General features: G+C 33.7%; 1 protein-coding gene and 1 non-coding gene across 2 annotated transcripts; both read left to right on the forward strand.

Moving 5' to 3' along the window:
* The first annotated feature begins 32 nt into the window (after nt 1-32).
* LOC138327646 (crystallin J1A-like) lies at nt 33-15,242 on the forward strand. The gene is made up of 7 exons (XM_069273918.1): nt 33-119; nt 487-557; nt 5,147-5,326; nt 6,173-6,369; nt 11,457-11,589; nt 12,002-12,169; nt 13,254-15,242. The coding sequence occupies exons 1-7, from the start codon at nt 106-108 to the stop codon at nt 13,493-13,495; spliced, it is 1,005 nt and encodes a 334-aa protein (XP_069130019.1). The 5' UTR covers nt 33-105; the 3' UTR covers nt 13,496-15,242.
* A 1,281-nt stretch (nt 15,243-16,523) lies between these two features.
* Nucleotides 16,524-16,642, forward strand: LOC138328691 (5S ribosomal RNA). Its single transcript, XR_011209320.1, has one exon. It is a non-coding gene; the product is annotated as a 5S ribosomal RNA (ribosomal RNA).
* Nucleotides 16,643-16,830: the final 188 nt, after the last annotated feature.

Genomic DNA, 16,830 nt, shown 5'->3' on the forward strand with positions numbered 1-16,830 from the left:
TTACAAATTATATTACTCGATTTTCTTCGAACGTCGGTTATATCTACTTCCGGTTTCATTTCTACTTTCACTTTGCATGAAGCACTCTGGTCCTAACGCATCTAGATGAAAAGAATTATGTAAGTAATTTCACAATTTTTCCACAAATACGTGAGAAATTGGATGTTTTCGCTATTAATTCCATCTTAACAAATATATTTATTAACGTCTGCAAAATATATTGGCAGTTACATAACCATTTATATTTGAATGTTTATGTTGTTACATAACGTTTACTGCAGCAGTATCTGCATCAGCAGTATTGCAGTACCCGGTGATTTTTTTGTGAAGGTATGATCGAGAGTTATTTATACATCACCATGACAACATGAAAATCTATTTTAGCTGCGAGCAGTTTGAGTTGAATAACTGTAACGAGATAGAATACAAGTCATGTACATGTTCTGAGTGAGTCTAATAAAACCATTCCACATTTTACCCCCAAAGCGTCGGGATGGCTGACATTACAAAGAGATGTGTAGGAGCTGTTGTTGGATCCCTTGTAGCTGATGCTTCAGGTTAGAATATTTACTACTATTGTTTATTGAGTTAGGCATTAAGTACATATATATATATTATTGTCTTAATACTTTAAGAAACAATGTCTATCTAAGCATCGAACTGCATCCAGTTGGTAATTATCAGGTGTAAAAGGGGCGGTTTCTATCCTAGAAACCTAACCCAAGTTCTGAGATCTCGGGTCCATTAGGGTAGGAGTATGAATGCCAACTGGATAGTCGTCCGTCCGTCCGTCCGTCAACATTTCCTTTAAATCCCTACTAGTCATAGAGTTCTGGATGGATTGTAACCAAATTTGGGCACATACATCCTCGGGGGAAGGGGAACAGAACTTGTATAAATTTTGGCTCTGACCCCCTGGAGGCAGGAGGGGCGGGGCCCAATAGGGGAAATAGAGGTAAATACTATAAATCGCTACTTGTCCTAGAGTTCTGCATAGATTGTAACCAAATTTGGCCAGAAACATCCTTGGGGGAAGGGGAACAGAACTTGTATAAATTTTGGCTTTGACCACAAGGGTGCAGAAGGGGGGGGCCCAATAGGGGAAATAGAGGTTAATCCTATAAATCACTACTAGTCATAGAGTTCTGGATGGATTATAACCAAATTTGGCCAAAAACATCCTTGGGGGAAGGGGAACAGAACTTGTATAAATTTTGGCTCTGACCCCCTGGGGGCAGGAGGGGCGGGGCCCAATAGGGAAAATAGAGGTAAATACTATAAATCGCTACTTGTCCTAGAGTTCTGCATGGATTGTAACCAAATTTGGCCAGAAACATCCTTGGGGGAAGGGGAACAGAACTTGTATAAATTTTGGCTTTGACCACAAGGGTGCAGAAGGGGGGGGGGCCCAATAGGGGAAATAGAGGTTAATCCTATAAATCACTACTAGTCATAGAGTTCTGGATGGATTATAACCAAATTTGGCCAAAAACATCCTTGGGGGAAGGGGAACAGAACTTGTATAAATTTTGGCTCTGACCCCCTGGGGGCAGGAGGGGCGGGGCCCAATAGGGAAAATAGAGGTAAATACTATAAATCGCTACTTGTCCTAGAGTTCTGCATGGATTGTAACCAAATTTGGCCAGAAACATCCTTGGGGGAAGGGGAACAGAACTTGTATAAATTTTGGCTTTGACCACAAGGGGGCAGGAGGGGGGGCCCAATAGGGGAAATAGAGGTTAATCCTATAAATTGCTACTTGTCCTAGAGTTCTGCATGGATTGTAACCAAATTTGGCCAGAAACATCCTTTGGGGAAGGGGAACAGAACTTGTATCAGTTTTGGCTCTGTCCCCAAGGGGGCAGGAGGGGGGGCCCAATAGGGGAAATAGAGGTAAATCCTATAAATCGCTACTCGTCCTAGAGTTCTGCATGGATTGTAACCAAATTTGGCCAGAAACATCCTTTGGGGAAGGGGAACAGAACTTGTATCAATTTTGGCTCTGTCCCCAAGGGGGCAGGAGGGGCGGGGCCCAATAGGGGAAATAGAGGTAAATCCTATAAATCGCTACTTGTCCTAGAGTTCTGCATGGATTGTAACCAAATTTGGCCAGAAACATCCTTGGGGGAAGGGGAATAGAACTTGTATAAATTTTGGCTTTGACCCCCGGGGGGCATGAGGGGTGGTGCCCGATAAGGGAAATAGAGGTAAATCCTAAAAATCGCTACTTGTCCTAGAGTTCTGCATGGATTGTACCACCCAAATTTGGCCAGAAACATCCTTGGGGTTAACCGAATTCGTATAAATTTTGGCTTTGACCCCCTGGAGCAGAAAAAGTGGGGCCCAATAGGGAAATTAGAGGTTAATATTCAATTTCCTTCAGAAAATAATCAAAGAACTTGTATTCAGAACATTACTTGGCATTACAAACCAGGTGAGCGATACAGGCCCCCTGGGCCTCTTGTTTTGATAATACGTCAGGATATTGCTTTGGATGAATGAAAAATTAAGTCCCACCAAGCGAATCGCCTAGCTTTTAGCGCTATCGGTTGGTTTTAGTCGTGATTTACGGGTAGTGTTGACTACGGTTCAGAGATAATGAGCTAGGCGGTCACGTGGTCTTGTGATGTCACAGTAGTCCATGGCTACACAAGGTAAGCCTAGTACTATACATCTATACAGCACATACACGTATACCTTATATCTACAATTTGAGTTTTTCGAGTAAATGGTTATTCTAGCTTATATGATGTAGATATTTTCACTTTCAAAACATTCCATTTACACCATTTCAAACATTCAAACAAGCATATATCTAACTTTAGATTAGATAATCTGTCCAATTTGATAGCGATATCAAAATGATGTTCGGATCAGTCTGGACTGAGATTTAGATAGCATTTTGTAAATTTCTGTGTAATAAAAAAACAGTATAATGTAACACTATCTTATTACGAGTAAAATCACAAAATTTAGCATGAATATATCTAGAATCAGTGTTTTTCTTTTAAATTTCTGCCATAACGATGCAAACACGTCACAGTTTTTGAGTAAAAATAAAATGTGGACGGTTATCAGTTATGTGATATTGGAGTAACAATACCGAACTTATACCGAAAATAATATGTATATCTATATTGTTGCCTTTGAAACTTTATCCATAACGTTTACTAAAAAGCAGAAATACATCAATGATATTTCTGATATATGTTTCTAAATTACAGTGTAAGTGTAGATTTAAATTCATTATTTCAAAATTATACTAAATCCTTAAAATAGTATATCCATTGTCAATCCTTTTGTATATCATCCCGAGATTTAATAGTATGATATATGAACATTTATCGTATAATCCAAAAAGTAACTACATTTAGTGTTCAAATGAAAAATGAAATTACTTGTATACAGGCATTATAGATAGATATAATATGTTGTTCCTTTTCAAAATTATACTTGGTGATATTTAAATAAGTATATTTAGTGTAGTAATGTTGTAACCCTTCTTGTATGACTATACATGTAGATTCGAAACGGTGAAAATACATGCTTAGAATTTTTACTAATACCTTAGAAATTACAGGTGATTGCTATATTCCACGATTCCGTAATTACAGTAATAGACTAGACTGCAATAATGTTTAAGGATAAATCTTTAGTTGAAATAGTTCTTAGAACCTTTTTTGTTTCTGAATAAGTCAACTTCCATTATTGTTTTAACTGTGTAGGACATATATATATGTAATATATATTCGTATGTACATGCATGATCAGGGATATTTTATTTCCATTTGCTTTTACATCTTCATTTTAAAAATGGAGGTGACAATAAAAATTAACCAATAAAAAGATGTCCTAACATTATTGACAGTAAGACAATAGCAAATACCCGATATAGTCCACCGAATAGCAAATTGCCCGCGGCCAGGTAATTACATGTGAGTTCGATGAATGGCGTTGTGTACAGGTAAACAACATCCTGGTCAAGGTATTACATAACCATCAAACCAAAGACATGGCTAATTATATATCTGTATCGGTGTATCTACTCGTTTAACTATTAAAAATTGAAAGCGACCGCAAGGTCTGAAAAAAAACCAGTTTGTTTTGCTTAATATCAATATTTAGATCTTTTATAATATAAAAAATAAATTCTTTCTACCACATGTTGAAACGTTTTATGGTATTGTAATAAATGTATCTCAATTTATTCGGTTAGTCACACACAACACCATGTTTGTAATGATCAATCATTGGTGTGTACGTATGTCACTACTTTAATCAAGGATTTCTTAAATTGTTACGTTAAATTTCATTTTACAGTCACAAACTTTGTAATTCACAATGTATCAACGATACAGACTACAGGAAAATATTATCTAATTAAAACTTATTCATTGCTGAACTCCTCGACCAAAAATCCAAAACTTTTCTGTGTGGATTTTCTTTCATAATTAGACGAAGATACCTGCTATTAGAGTATAAATTAGAGTATTTGAGACATCAAATTTCACTCTTTTAGTTATTTACATTCGAGCCAAAGTTATTGTACGATTAACTGCACTCAAAAGTAATCATAAAAAAAAATCGTTGGTCGGCTTTTCCTGTGACCGTCGATGTAAGTGATAGCACATCAGTTATAGTACAGCTGTAAGCCACGGACTATTATGACGTCACACGGTTTAGAGCTAGAAAATATGCATAATCGGGCGGTCAGAATTTTGGACCTCGATATCGACGGCTTACAAGTTATTTCGGTCGCGCGTGGCACGGAGAGGTTTCTACACGTGCTAATAAAGCCATTTCCAGCATAAACTGAAATTATCATTTTTGACTGCACAAATCCTTTAATGAACTGTGATAGTGCTTCATGATGGTGTGTCCAGTTGACATTAATTCATACAGCTGCATGCCTATATTATAATTACATTTTCTTGTCATTCAATTCTCATTAAATTCAGAATATTTTAAAAAGCAATGAAAACTCAAGAAAAACCCCAATAATGATGCCAATTAATTATTTTATTCTAGCTGGCATATACAATTTGTATATCTATTAATGGCATGTGATCAGTTTAACCTCACTTATAACCAAAGGGACATTTTTTTCCCCAGAAATTAAGACATCTTATTGTTTTATTTTTATCAGCTATGCCAGTACACTGGATCTATGATGGAGAAAAAATGAAAAAGGTTCTAGAAGATTGTAAACAACAGCCGGAATTCCTACCAGAAAGTCGATGTCCATTTTACCGTCTGCCGACTGGCAATAACAGCAGTTATGGTGATCAGACATTTATTTTACTCAAGTCCATGGCTGAAAACAAAGGTAGATAACTACAGTGTTTACTTCAATGGCTAGTTTTCCTATTCAGTTAGTCTATTTTGTGGCCTTGACCTTTTACCCTATTACTTTTATGTCAGAACCATACTGTTCTTGGGTTTTCGTCACTTGAATCTTTGTTTATGATATTAAATTCAAAATAAAACAACATAGTATCTAGAGAAACTACATATATAAAAAGATAACTTACCACCTCTGTGTTACAAGTTTGAATCCTTTGTGTGGAGGTTGCCAAGTACTGACCGTTGGTCCGTATTTCTTTTCAAGGAACTCCAGCTATCCTCCACAAACAAACCTGGCACATCCTTAAATGACCCTGGTTGTTAAAAGGACATTAAAATTACTAAAACTGAAACTAAAACCAAACATATCAAAAGGTCAAGGTTAAATGTACTACATATTTGACCTAGTGGGCTTGTCTGAATGCTCTAAATAGCCTTATTACATTATACATAATCATGTACTGTATCCAACCCAATACCGGTAAGTGTCCATGCAGAGTGCTGAAAAAAATGAGATTATTAAGGGTCTGCTTAATTTGACAATTTCACCCTAAGAAATTACAGCACAAAAACGCAACAAATCAACTGCAAAAAAAAAAAAAAAAAAAAAAATAAAGAAGTTTTGGTATTATATATGGATTTAATAAAGATTTTAAAGAAGGGTAAATCAACTTGAGGGCTTCAAAAACGGGGACATAAATACTGTAATATTTATTTTTCTTCTTCTTTTCAAACCTGTGTGATGACATATCAATATGTAAATCTTGGTATCATATTTATATGATAAATGAAGTATCTTCAGTGATTGTCATTTTGTTTTTGTTTTAAGGACTCAATACAGATCATTACAAGAAGGCTCTGTATGATGGTTTTGGACCCAAGTCTCCGTATGAGATTGACTTGGGTCACCCCAGAACCAAGGAGGACTTGCCTTTATCAGGGCCCTGGAGACCAGCGTCACTGACAGACTTTATAAAGAATTACGACCAAGGATTAGACAAGACTGGGAAAGACACTGATGCACAGGTAAAATATTTAGCTTGGTCACTTTTAGAACGAATAATCATACCCTGCCTCTACTCCGTTCTCGCCCTGTCAGAAATCTTCTGTCCGTCGTTCAGAGCTACGTCATCGCAGCTAGGTCATATAAATCACTTTTAATGGTGTTTTTGATATAATAATTTTGTTATGGTTTTCAATTTTGTGAATAATTCTACATATTTTATGTAGCTCACTTAGTCAGAATGTATAAGTCAGAATAATGTAATCAAATATCAGCTGTGATTTTTTAATGGATGATTTTGGCTTCTCTTTAAGATCCAATCAAATAGTTTAACTAGTCATCATTTCAAAAAATTTCTATAATTAAAATGTTGAAGTATAATTTCTGATATTAAATACTCCTCTAGTATGTATTGGATTGAAATGATACCAAATTTATTTACCAGGTAAATAAATAACCTACCAGGTAAATAAATAACCTTGACCTCATTCAGTGTTACAAACATGGTATCATGTATGTAACAAATTTATAGCCTTAACTTAATTCAGTGTTAATACATGTTATCATGTATGTAACAAATATATAGCCTTAAAGGATTTGTGCAGCCAAAATTTTTTTTTTGATAATACGTCAGGATATTGCTTTGGATGAATGAAAAATTAAGTCCCACCCAATGAATCGCCTAGCTTTTAGCGCTATCGGTTGGTTTTGGTCGTGATTTACGGGTAGTGTCGACTACGGTTCAGAGATAATGAGCTAGGTGGTCACGTGGTCTTGTGATGTCAGAGTAGTCCGCGGCTACACATAAGGTAAGCCTAGTACTATACATGTATACAGCATATATACGTATACGTTAGATCTACAATTTGAGTTTTTCGAGTAAATGGTTATTCTAGCTTTATGATGTAGATATTTTCAGTTTCAAAACATTCCATTTACACCACTTCAAAATTTCAAACAAGCATATATCTAACTTTAGATTAGATAATCAGTCCAATTTGATAGCGATATCAAAATGATGTTCGGATCAGTCTGGACTGAGATTTAGATAGCATATGATGTAAATTTCAGTGTAATAAAAAAACAGTATAATGTAACACTATCTTTTTACGAGTAAAATCCCAACATTTAGCATGAATATATCTAGAATCTGTGTTTTTATTTCATTCAAACTTCTGATATAATGATGCAAACACGGCACAGTTTTTGAGTAAAAATCAAATGTGGACGGTTATCAGTTATGTGATATTGGAGTTACAGTACCGAACTTATACCGAAAATAATATGTATATCTATATTGTTGCCTTTGAAACTTTATCCATAACGTTTACTAAAAAGCAGAAATACATCAATGGTATTTCTGACATATGTTCCTATATTACAGTTTAAGTGTAGATTTTAATTCATTACTTCAAAATTATACAAATCCTTAAAATAGTATATTCATTGTCGACCGTTTTGTATATAGTACCGAGATTTAATAGTATGATATATGAACATTTATCGTATAATCCAAAAAGTAACCACATAAAGTGTTTAAATGAAAATTGAAATTACTTGTATACAAGCATTAAAAATAGATATAATATCTTGTACCATTTTAAAAAATATACTAAGTGATATTTAAATAAGTATATTTAGTGTGTGATAATGTTGTAACCCTTCTTGTATGACTATACATGTACATTTAGATTCAAAACGGTGAAAATACATGCTTAGAATTTTTACTAATACCTTAGAAATTACGGAAGATTGCTATATGCCACGATTCCGTAATTACAGTACTAGACTGGAATAATTTTTAAGATTAAACCTTTAGTTGAAATAGTTCTTAGAACAATTTTTGTTTCTGAATAAGTCACCTTCCATTTTTTGTTTTACCTGTGTGCAACATATATATATGTGTGTGTAATATATATTCCTAGGTATGATCAGGTATATTTTATTTCCATTTGCTTTTACATCTTCATTTTAAAAATGGAGGTGACAATAAAAAACCTAGAGCACAGATGTACGGGGGTTCCATAATTCAAATCACAATCCATTTAACGGATGTCCTAACCTGATTGACAGTAAGACAATAGCAAATACCCGATATATTCCACCGAATAGCAAATTGCCCGCGGCCAGGTAATTACAGGTGAGTTCGATGAATGGCGTTGTGTACAGGTAAACAACATCCTGGTCAAAGTATTACATAACCATCAAACCAAAGGCATGGCTAATTATATATCTATAATATCGGTGATTCTACTCGTATATCGATTAAAAATTGAAAGCGACCGCACAGTCTGAAAAAATAGTTTGTTTTGCTTTATATTTCAATATTTTGATCTTTTAAAATATCAAAAATAAATTATTTCTACCACATGTTGAAACATATTACGGTATTGTAATAAATGTATATCAATTTATTTGGTTAGCAACACACAACACAATGTTTGTAATGATCAATCATCGGTATGTACGTATGTCAAGCATCATATCCTTGATGCTTTAATCAAGGATTTCTTAAATTGTTACGTAAAATTTCATTTTACAGTCACAAACTTTGCAATTCACAATGTATCAAAGATACAGACTACAGGAAAATATTATCTAATTAAAGCGTATTCATTGCTGAACTCCTCGACAAAAAATCTGAAACTTTTTTTTCTGTGTGATTATTTAATTACACGAAGATACCTGATATTAGAGCATAAATTAGAGTTTTTGAAACATCGAATTTCACTCTTTTAATTATTTATATTCGAGACAAAGTTATTGTACAATTAACTTCACTCAAAAGTAATCATAAAAAAAAATCTTTGATCGGCTTTTCCCTGTGACCGTCGATGTAAGTGATAGCACATCAGTTATAGTACAGCTATAAGCCACGGACTATCATGACGTCACACGGTTTAGGGCTAGAAAATATGCATAATCAGGGTGGTCAGAAAATTGACCTCGATATCGGTGGTTTACAGGTTATTCCGGTCGCGCGCGTCACGGAGATGTTTCTACATGGTCTAATAAAGCCATTTCCAGCATAAACTGAAATTATCATTTTTGACTGCACAAATCCTTTAACTTAATTCAGTGTTACATACATGTTATCATGTATGTAACAAATATATAGCCTTAACTTAATTCAGTGTTACATACATGTTATCATGTATGTAACAAATATATAGCCTTGACTTAATTCAGTGTTACATACATGTTATCATGTATGTAACAAATATATAGCCTTGACTTAATTCAGTGTTACATACATGTTATCATGTATGTAACAAATATATAGCTTTAACTTAATTCAGTGTTACATACATGTTATTATATATGTAACAAATATATAGCCTTGACTTAATTCAGTGTTACAAACATGTTATCATGTATGTAACAAATATATAGCCTTAACTTAATTCAGTGTTACATACATGTTATCATGTATGTAACAAATATATAGCCTTGACTTAATTCAGTGTTACAAACATGTTATCATGTATGTAACAAATATATAGCCTTGACTTAATTCAGTGTTACATATATGTTATCATGTATGTAACAAATATATAGCCTTGACTTAATTCAGTGTTACATATATGTTATCATGTATGTAACAAATATATAGCCTTAACTTAATTCAGTGTTACATACATGTTATCATGTATGTAACAAATATATAGCCTTAACTTAATTCAGTGTTACATATATGTTATCATGTATGTAACAAATATATAGCCTTAACTTAATTCAGTGTTACATACATGTTATCATGTATGTAACAAATATATAGCCTTGACTTAATTCAGTGTTACATATATGTTATCATGTATGTAACAAATATATAGCCTTAACTTAATTCAGTGTTACATATATGTTATCATGTATGTAACAAATATATAGCCTTAACTTAATTCAGTGTTACATACATGTTATCATGTATGTAACAAATATATAGCCTTAACTTAATTCAGTGTTACATAATGTTATTCATGTATGTAACAAAATATAGCCTTGACTTAATTCAGTGTTACAAACATGTTATCATGTATGTAACAAATATATAGCCTTAACTTAATTCAGTGTTACATACATGTTATCATGTATGTAACATAATATATAGCCTTGACTTAATTCAGTGTTACAAACATGTTATCATGTATGTAACAAATATATAGCCTTGACTTAATTCAGTGTTACATACATGTTATCATGTATGTAACAAATATATAGCCTTGACTTAATTCAGTGTTACAAACATGTTATCATGTATGTAACAAATATATAGCCTTAACTTAATTCAGTGTTACATATATGTTATCATGTATGTAACAAATATATAGCCTTGACTTAATTCAGTGTTACAAACATGTTATCATGTATGTAACAAATATATAGCCTTGACTTAATTCAGTGTTACATATATGTTATCATGTATGTAACAAATATATAGCCTTGACTTAATTCAGTGTTACATATATGTTATCATGTATGTAACAAATATATAGCCTTAACTTAATTCAGTGTTACATAATGTTATCATGTATGTAACAAATATATAGCCTTACTTAATTCAGTGTTACATAATGTTATCATGTATGTAACAAATATATAGCCTACTTAATTCAGTGTTACATATATGTTATCATGTATGTAACAAATATATAGCCTTAACTTAATTCAGTGTTACATATATGTTATCATGTATGTAACAAATATATAGCCTTAACTTAATTCAGTGTTACATACATGTTATCATGTATGTAACAAATGTATAGCTTTAACTTAATTCAGTGTTACATATATGTTATCATGTATGTAACAAATATATAGCCTTGACTTAATTCAGTGTTACAAACATGTTATCATGTATGTAACAAATATATAGCTTTAACTTAATTCAGTGTTGTAAACATGTTATCATGTATGTAACAAATATATAGCCTCAACTTAATTATAGATAACCTTGACTTTATTCAATGTTTCAAACATGTTATCATTATTTCACTAATAATCAAGAGACTAAGAACCTGCTATCAGACCTGTAATGAGCTAATATGAAGATCATCCATATTTGTTCTAATTATATGATGTTAGCTTAATTTTAATTTTTTGAATTCCTCAGGCAGATGGATTTTCCAAAGTGGCACCGCTAGTTGCACTATATGCAGGTGATACTGGTAAACTTCTACAAGAAGTGGAAAAGGCTATTAGAGTGACTCAGGAAGATAGCATAGCTGTAGACTGTGGCAAGGCTGGTATGTCATTTAAACAGTACATGGTTGTGTAAGACAGTCGCTTAAGACAGATAAAGTATAAAGTAATTTTCGTCAGGTGGTCAATTAAGACAGAAGGTCGTTGATTTCAAATGATCGCTAAGACAATTTATATTGTATTTATGAATAAAATTAATTTGTTAGGAATTTATGGTATTGGATTATAGTTTAAAAACCTATGTACCTATGTACCATGTATATGACTTATTGTACTGGTATGTTTCATCTAAACAATTAATTTTGCATTGTATTCCCATTTATTAAATGATTTCAATAGAAATGCCTTCAATAGGAATGTAGCTGGTGGAGTAAAAAATTGATATTGAGATTTACATGTATTATTATTTTCTCATCAACGTGTAATATTTCTTCATTTTATCTTACGTCGCTGTAGCTGCAACTATCCTTGAGAAGTGTGTCCTTGGGAAGTCTATAGAAGTTGCTGTCCAGGAGACACTCAGTGAGACTAGTAATGGCGATATAAAAGACTATATACAGAAGGCTATTGACGGTAAAGCCACGCCTCACACAGAGTTTGTACATACAGTGGGAAGCAGCTGCAGTAAGTATACATTGTAGTAGACCTTATATACTTACTCATTACGTTGATGTAATATTAAAGCAAAGGTTCTCTTAAAGTTATCAATATTTTGAAATCTTTGACAGAAAATTTGTTTTAAATTAATTTCTTCACTATTTCCTCTGTCAAACAGAAAAAAAAACCAGGACATGGTGGAACTTTTTATGACATATAATGCAAGGCAAGGCATCCAGATGATTATGTATATATGTGTACCTTAATTTTCATTTCAAAGCCTATGGCACCTTAAAGTCATGGGCATTTTTAGAGTTTGATATAAATGCATGGTTATACAGTTTAACCTTTCAAAACCACATAGCATGCTTTCCTTCTTATTTTATAAAAATTCAAAAAAAAAAAAAAAAATAACAAAAAAAACCCTCATATATTATTCAGAACTTGCCTATACCTGGCTGAAAATGCTGGTCCCACAGACCTCCGGTTTAGATAAGCATACACTGTATCTTAAAAACCCAATATCCGTATCTTTCTTATTTTTTCATGATTTAGAAGAATGTTGGAAAAAAAAATCCTGTTGTAAATCATGCAGAGACAAGACTAAATCGAAGTCAAGATGAGCGATTATGATTAGGAATATTTTGATAAAAATTTGATAAATATTAAACATCGCTAGGTGGGTCCCACTTAGTCAAACAAGCCGAAGTTAGCCGACATTGTAACATCGTTGCCGAGAATGTCATGTGACTACTGTAACCTTTGAACTTTCCGACTTCCATGTGGCAATAATCATAACTTCTATGGCGACCAGTTTAAAATGAAGGCATGTTTGCATGCATCGACTTTCAACAACTGCTGTACCAAAGTTATTAAAAAAACCATTATAACTATTCTTTAATACATCTTAATTTCAACATCTACAAATACGAACAATATCGGAGTTGAGTTTAACTTGAATATTTGCTGATAGTTACGTATAGTGTGCCTTTAAATACTACTTGTTAATCAGGAGTGTGGAGTTATAAGGGTTCACCATTGTGAAGTTTAGCTGTACATGTGGTAAGTTCCAATCTGTTTTATGTAATGGATTAATTCCATTTTTCTATAGGAGTCCCTGGTAATTTCACCAACTCTGTCCACTGTCTGCTCAACTCTAATGGAGATTTCCGAGACACCGTTGTCATGACGACGGTCCCTGGTGGCTGTAACTGTAGCAGGTGTGGATTTGTTGGGGCTACTCTCGGGGCTGTAAATGGACTTGAAGGTGTACCCAAAGAGTGGATCAGCAAAACAGCCAGGGGAGACAACCTAGTTGACTTGGCAAATCAACTTGTTTCATCAAGACAGTGAGATATCTCCAGGGATGTTCCAATCTAGCAGAGCTTTAATTTTACATGTTCTAGACTAGTTTATATGTTTACAGAACCTACAAATAAGCCAAAGATTTAGAATATTGGTATTGATAAATTAAGGAATTAAAATTGTCTAGTTAGGCAAAAAAAGTGATGTTATTTTACTTATACCATATAGCTCATGAACATGACATTTTTTCATTGTTTTATAACATTGTTACATGTGATAATGAATTAGTTGTCCTAATGAATTTAATCAAAGTTTACAGTTTAAAAAGCTTATACATAATACAAGTTTTGCAAGTTGTTGACATTCTAACCTAGATCTAAATACTATCCCTTAATAGAAAGCCATTATAAAATGTATTATTAAAAAGATATTTTTTCATTAGAACTTTTGTGGTAAAAAGGTTCATAGAACTGTTGTGTTGAAATCTTTTATAGATCTTCAAGGTTTAAATGTAGTTTGTATAACAGTAATTCTTAGGAAAAAGTTAAGTTGGTTAGATGATTAAAAAAAAGATCAAATATCTCCAAATACACGTAGAAAGCTTTATTTAACACTGTATGAATTTACCAGAGAGATATTTTTTCTTCGTTATGTGTCTATAAATATAAATTTGGTATTGTTGAGGATTTTTTTTAGATGCATGTATAATCTGTACTAACTACATAGCACAGTACTGTAAAGTTATATCATGTATATTTGTTAAAGGGACAATTCAGTCTAAGAGAACATTAAAATTTGTACATATATCGGAAAAAACCAGTTCTAACGGAAATTAGATCAGTCGGTTTTACTGTGATATGCCTAAAAAGCCCACGGCGGCGACATCCGTGTGAAATGTTCAAACTCGCTCGCTGTCCGCCATTACACACTGTGGTCAAACTTCTTGTATGCCGAACCCTGTCCCTTGCTCGGAGAGTAATGCAACTTTTGTCTAGAACTCCTCAAATCGCTCTGACAGTAGTGTGTTTACCTTATCAGGTGTATTGTCTTACCTAAAATCATTCTATCACCTCCTTGGTGGCTATGCAGTTCATTTGTTTTACGTGTGTGACTTTGGCTCGGGTATGGGTATAGCGTCCATATTGTACCTGCTTAATCGTATTGATCAACGATTTGATATTTCAACGATATTAATTAAAATACTTAACAATGTCGTGGAATTTGTCAGTGTTTTACGTTATATGTTTCATAAGAAGTGTAGAACAATACATTTATGCCATATTTTACTTCTTGGTTATATAAAAGAATTAGCCTGAGTGAGTTGCCTCTTTCAGTATTAGGCTATTTAATTTTTTTTTAAATGTCTAGCTAATGCTTAGATCAATGACAAATGATAAATATTTTAAAGCTTTGTATGCTTAAATTGTCACACATATAATTATTATCTAATCTTATTCTTCAAATTGCCAAAAAAAATCTGAAATCCTACAAAATGCAATATGTAACAAATGCAACTTGAATACCTTTCTTTGATAGCATGAAAACATTGATATCCATATACTTCAAATCCTTATATTCTTTCAAGCTACATTTGTGATGTTATAATATTAACTAATATTTTATTGTCTATCATGGTAAGTTATCACTAGTCATTTATACAATCAAGGAATTCTTCTTTATTATACTCTAATATTTTGCTGAAATAAAAATCTTTGTTCTTGTAAAACAGGTTCTTTTGTTCTGTAACTGTGGAAATGACTGTGGCAAATAAAAATCGAAATTTTGAGAGCGCAAAGGCCCGAGATTTTGTTTTTTGGGGGTCCTGGTGTCTCTCAATGGAAAAAATATTAGGACTTAGAATGATTGAGATGATTTTAAACACAGGGACCTGGCACGATATTTTACCAACAGTATATGTTTGTATATATTATAGTATCAATGCGTAACTGGTGTTAGAGCCCGTTTATTAGGCCACCATCATCAGATGGTGGGCTATTCAAATCGCCTTTCGTCCGTGGTCCGTCCGTCCGTTAACAATTCTTGTTACCGCTATTTCTCAGAAAGTACTAAAGGGATCTTTTTCAAATTTCATATGTAGGTTCCCCTAGGACCCTAGTTGTGCATATTGCATTTTGGGACCGATCGGTCAACAAGATGGCCGACAGGCGGCCATCTTGGATTTTAATAGTTAAAGTTTGTTACCGCTATTTCTCAGAAAGTACTGAAGGGATCTTTCTCAAATTTCATATGTAGGTTCCCCTAGGACCCTAGTTGTGCATATTGCATTTTGGGACCGATCGGTCAACAAGATGGCTGACAGACGGCCATCTTGGATTTTGATAATTAAAGTTTGTTACAGCTATTTCTCAGAAAGTACTGAATGGATCTTTCTCAAATTTCATATGTTTGTTCCCTAGGACCCTAGTTTTGCATATTGCAATTTGAGACCGATCGGTTATCAAGATGGCCAACAGACGGCCATCTTAGATTTTGATAGTTAAAGTTTTTTACCGCCATTTCTGAGAAAGTACAGAAGGGATCTTTCTCAAATTACATATGTAGGTTTCGTCCTAGGGACCTTGTTGTGCATATTGTGTTTTGCCTGATTTGTACAAGATGGGTGACCGCCTGGGAATACCAGGTGTCGTAGACTTTTTTCTTTTCTTTTTCAATTCATTTTTCTTTTCTTTGACTTTGAAGACAATTTCAATATTATTTCATCTCTAAATTAATCGATTTTTTACTAAGATTTGTTTAGTTTACACCTAAATTTTGCTCGGTCAGGTGAATTCGTATACACAGTACATGTACATGCGCTATACCTGTATACTATACGTGCAGTGTAGCTAGGGCGGTTTGGGACCGGACAGTTTACCTTTGACGGCTCAGCTTCATTATCGATACTCTTTAATAGTTTGATTGGCTACGGTATTAATAGAAATCACAGCAATCTAATCAGTCGGCCGCTGTCCACTGTACAGGGTGCGACAGGGTGCTGTTATTGCCGCGCGGACGTACGCCGGATGTGCTCGTGTAGGAGCATAGGTATGAGTACGGAAAGTTTTAGCTGTCTGATGTCTACGGCCATATCACGTTGAAAACACCGGTTCTCGTCCGATCACCGAAGTTAAGCAACGTCGAGCCTGGTTAGTACTTGGATGGGTGACCGCCTGGGAATACCAGGTGTCGTAGACTTTTTCTTTTCTTTTTCAATTCATTTTTCTTTTCTTTGACTTTGAAGACAATTTCAATATTATTTCATCTCTAAATTAATCGATTTTTTACTAAGATTTGTTTAGTTTACACCTAAATTTTGCTCGGTCAGGTGAATTCGTATACACAGTACATGTACATGCGCTATACCTGTATACTATACGTGCAGT

Source organism: Argopecten irradians, chromosome 7 (assembly GCF_041381155.1).
Source record: "Argopecten irradians isolate NY chromosome 7, Ai_NY, whole genome shotgun sequence".
Taxonomy (NCBI): Eukaryota; Metazoa; Mollusca; class Bivalvia; order Pectinida; family Pectinidae; genus Argopecten; species Argopecten irradians.

What these genes read in the sequence shown, in the direction of transcription:
- LOC138327646 (XM_069273918.1), top strand. An exon ending in CCTTGTAGCTGATGCTTCAG is followed by an intron (nt 558 to 5,146) that starts GTTAGAATATTT and finishes TATTTTTATCAG; the next exon opens with CTATGCCAGTACACTGGATC. An exon ending in GTCCATGGCTGAAAACAAAG is followed by an intron (nt 5,327 to 6,172) that starts GTAGATAACTAC and finishes TTTTGTTTTAAG; the next exon opens with GACTCAATACAGATCATTAC.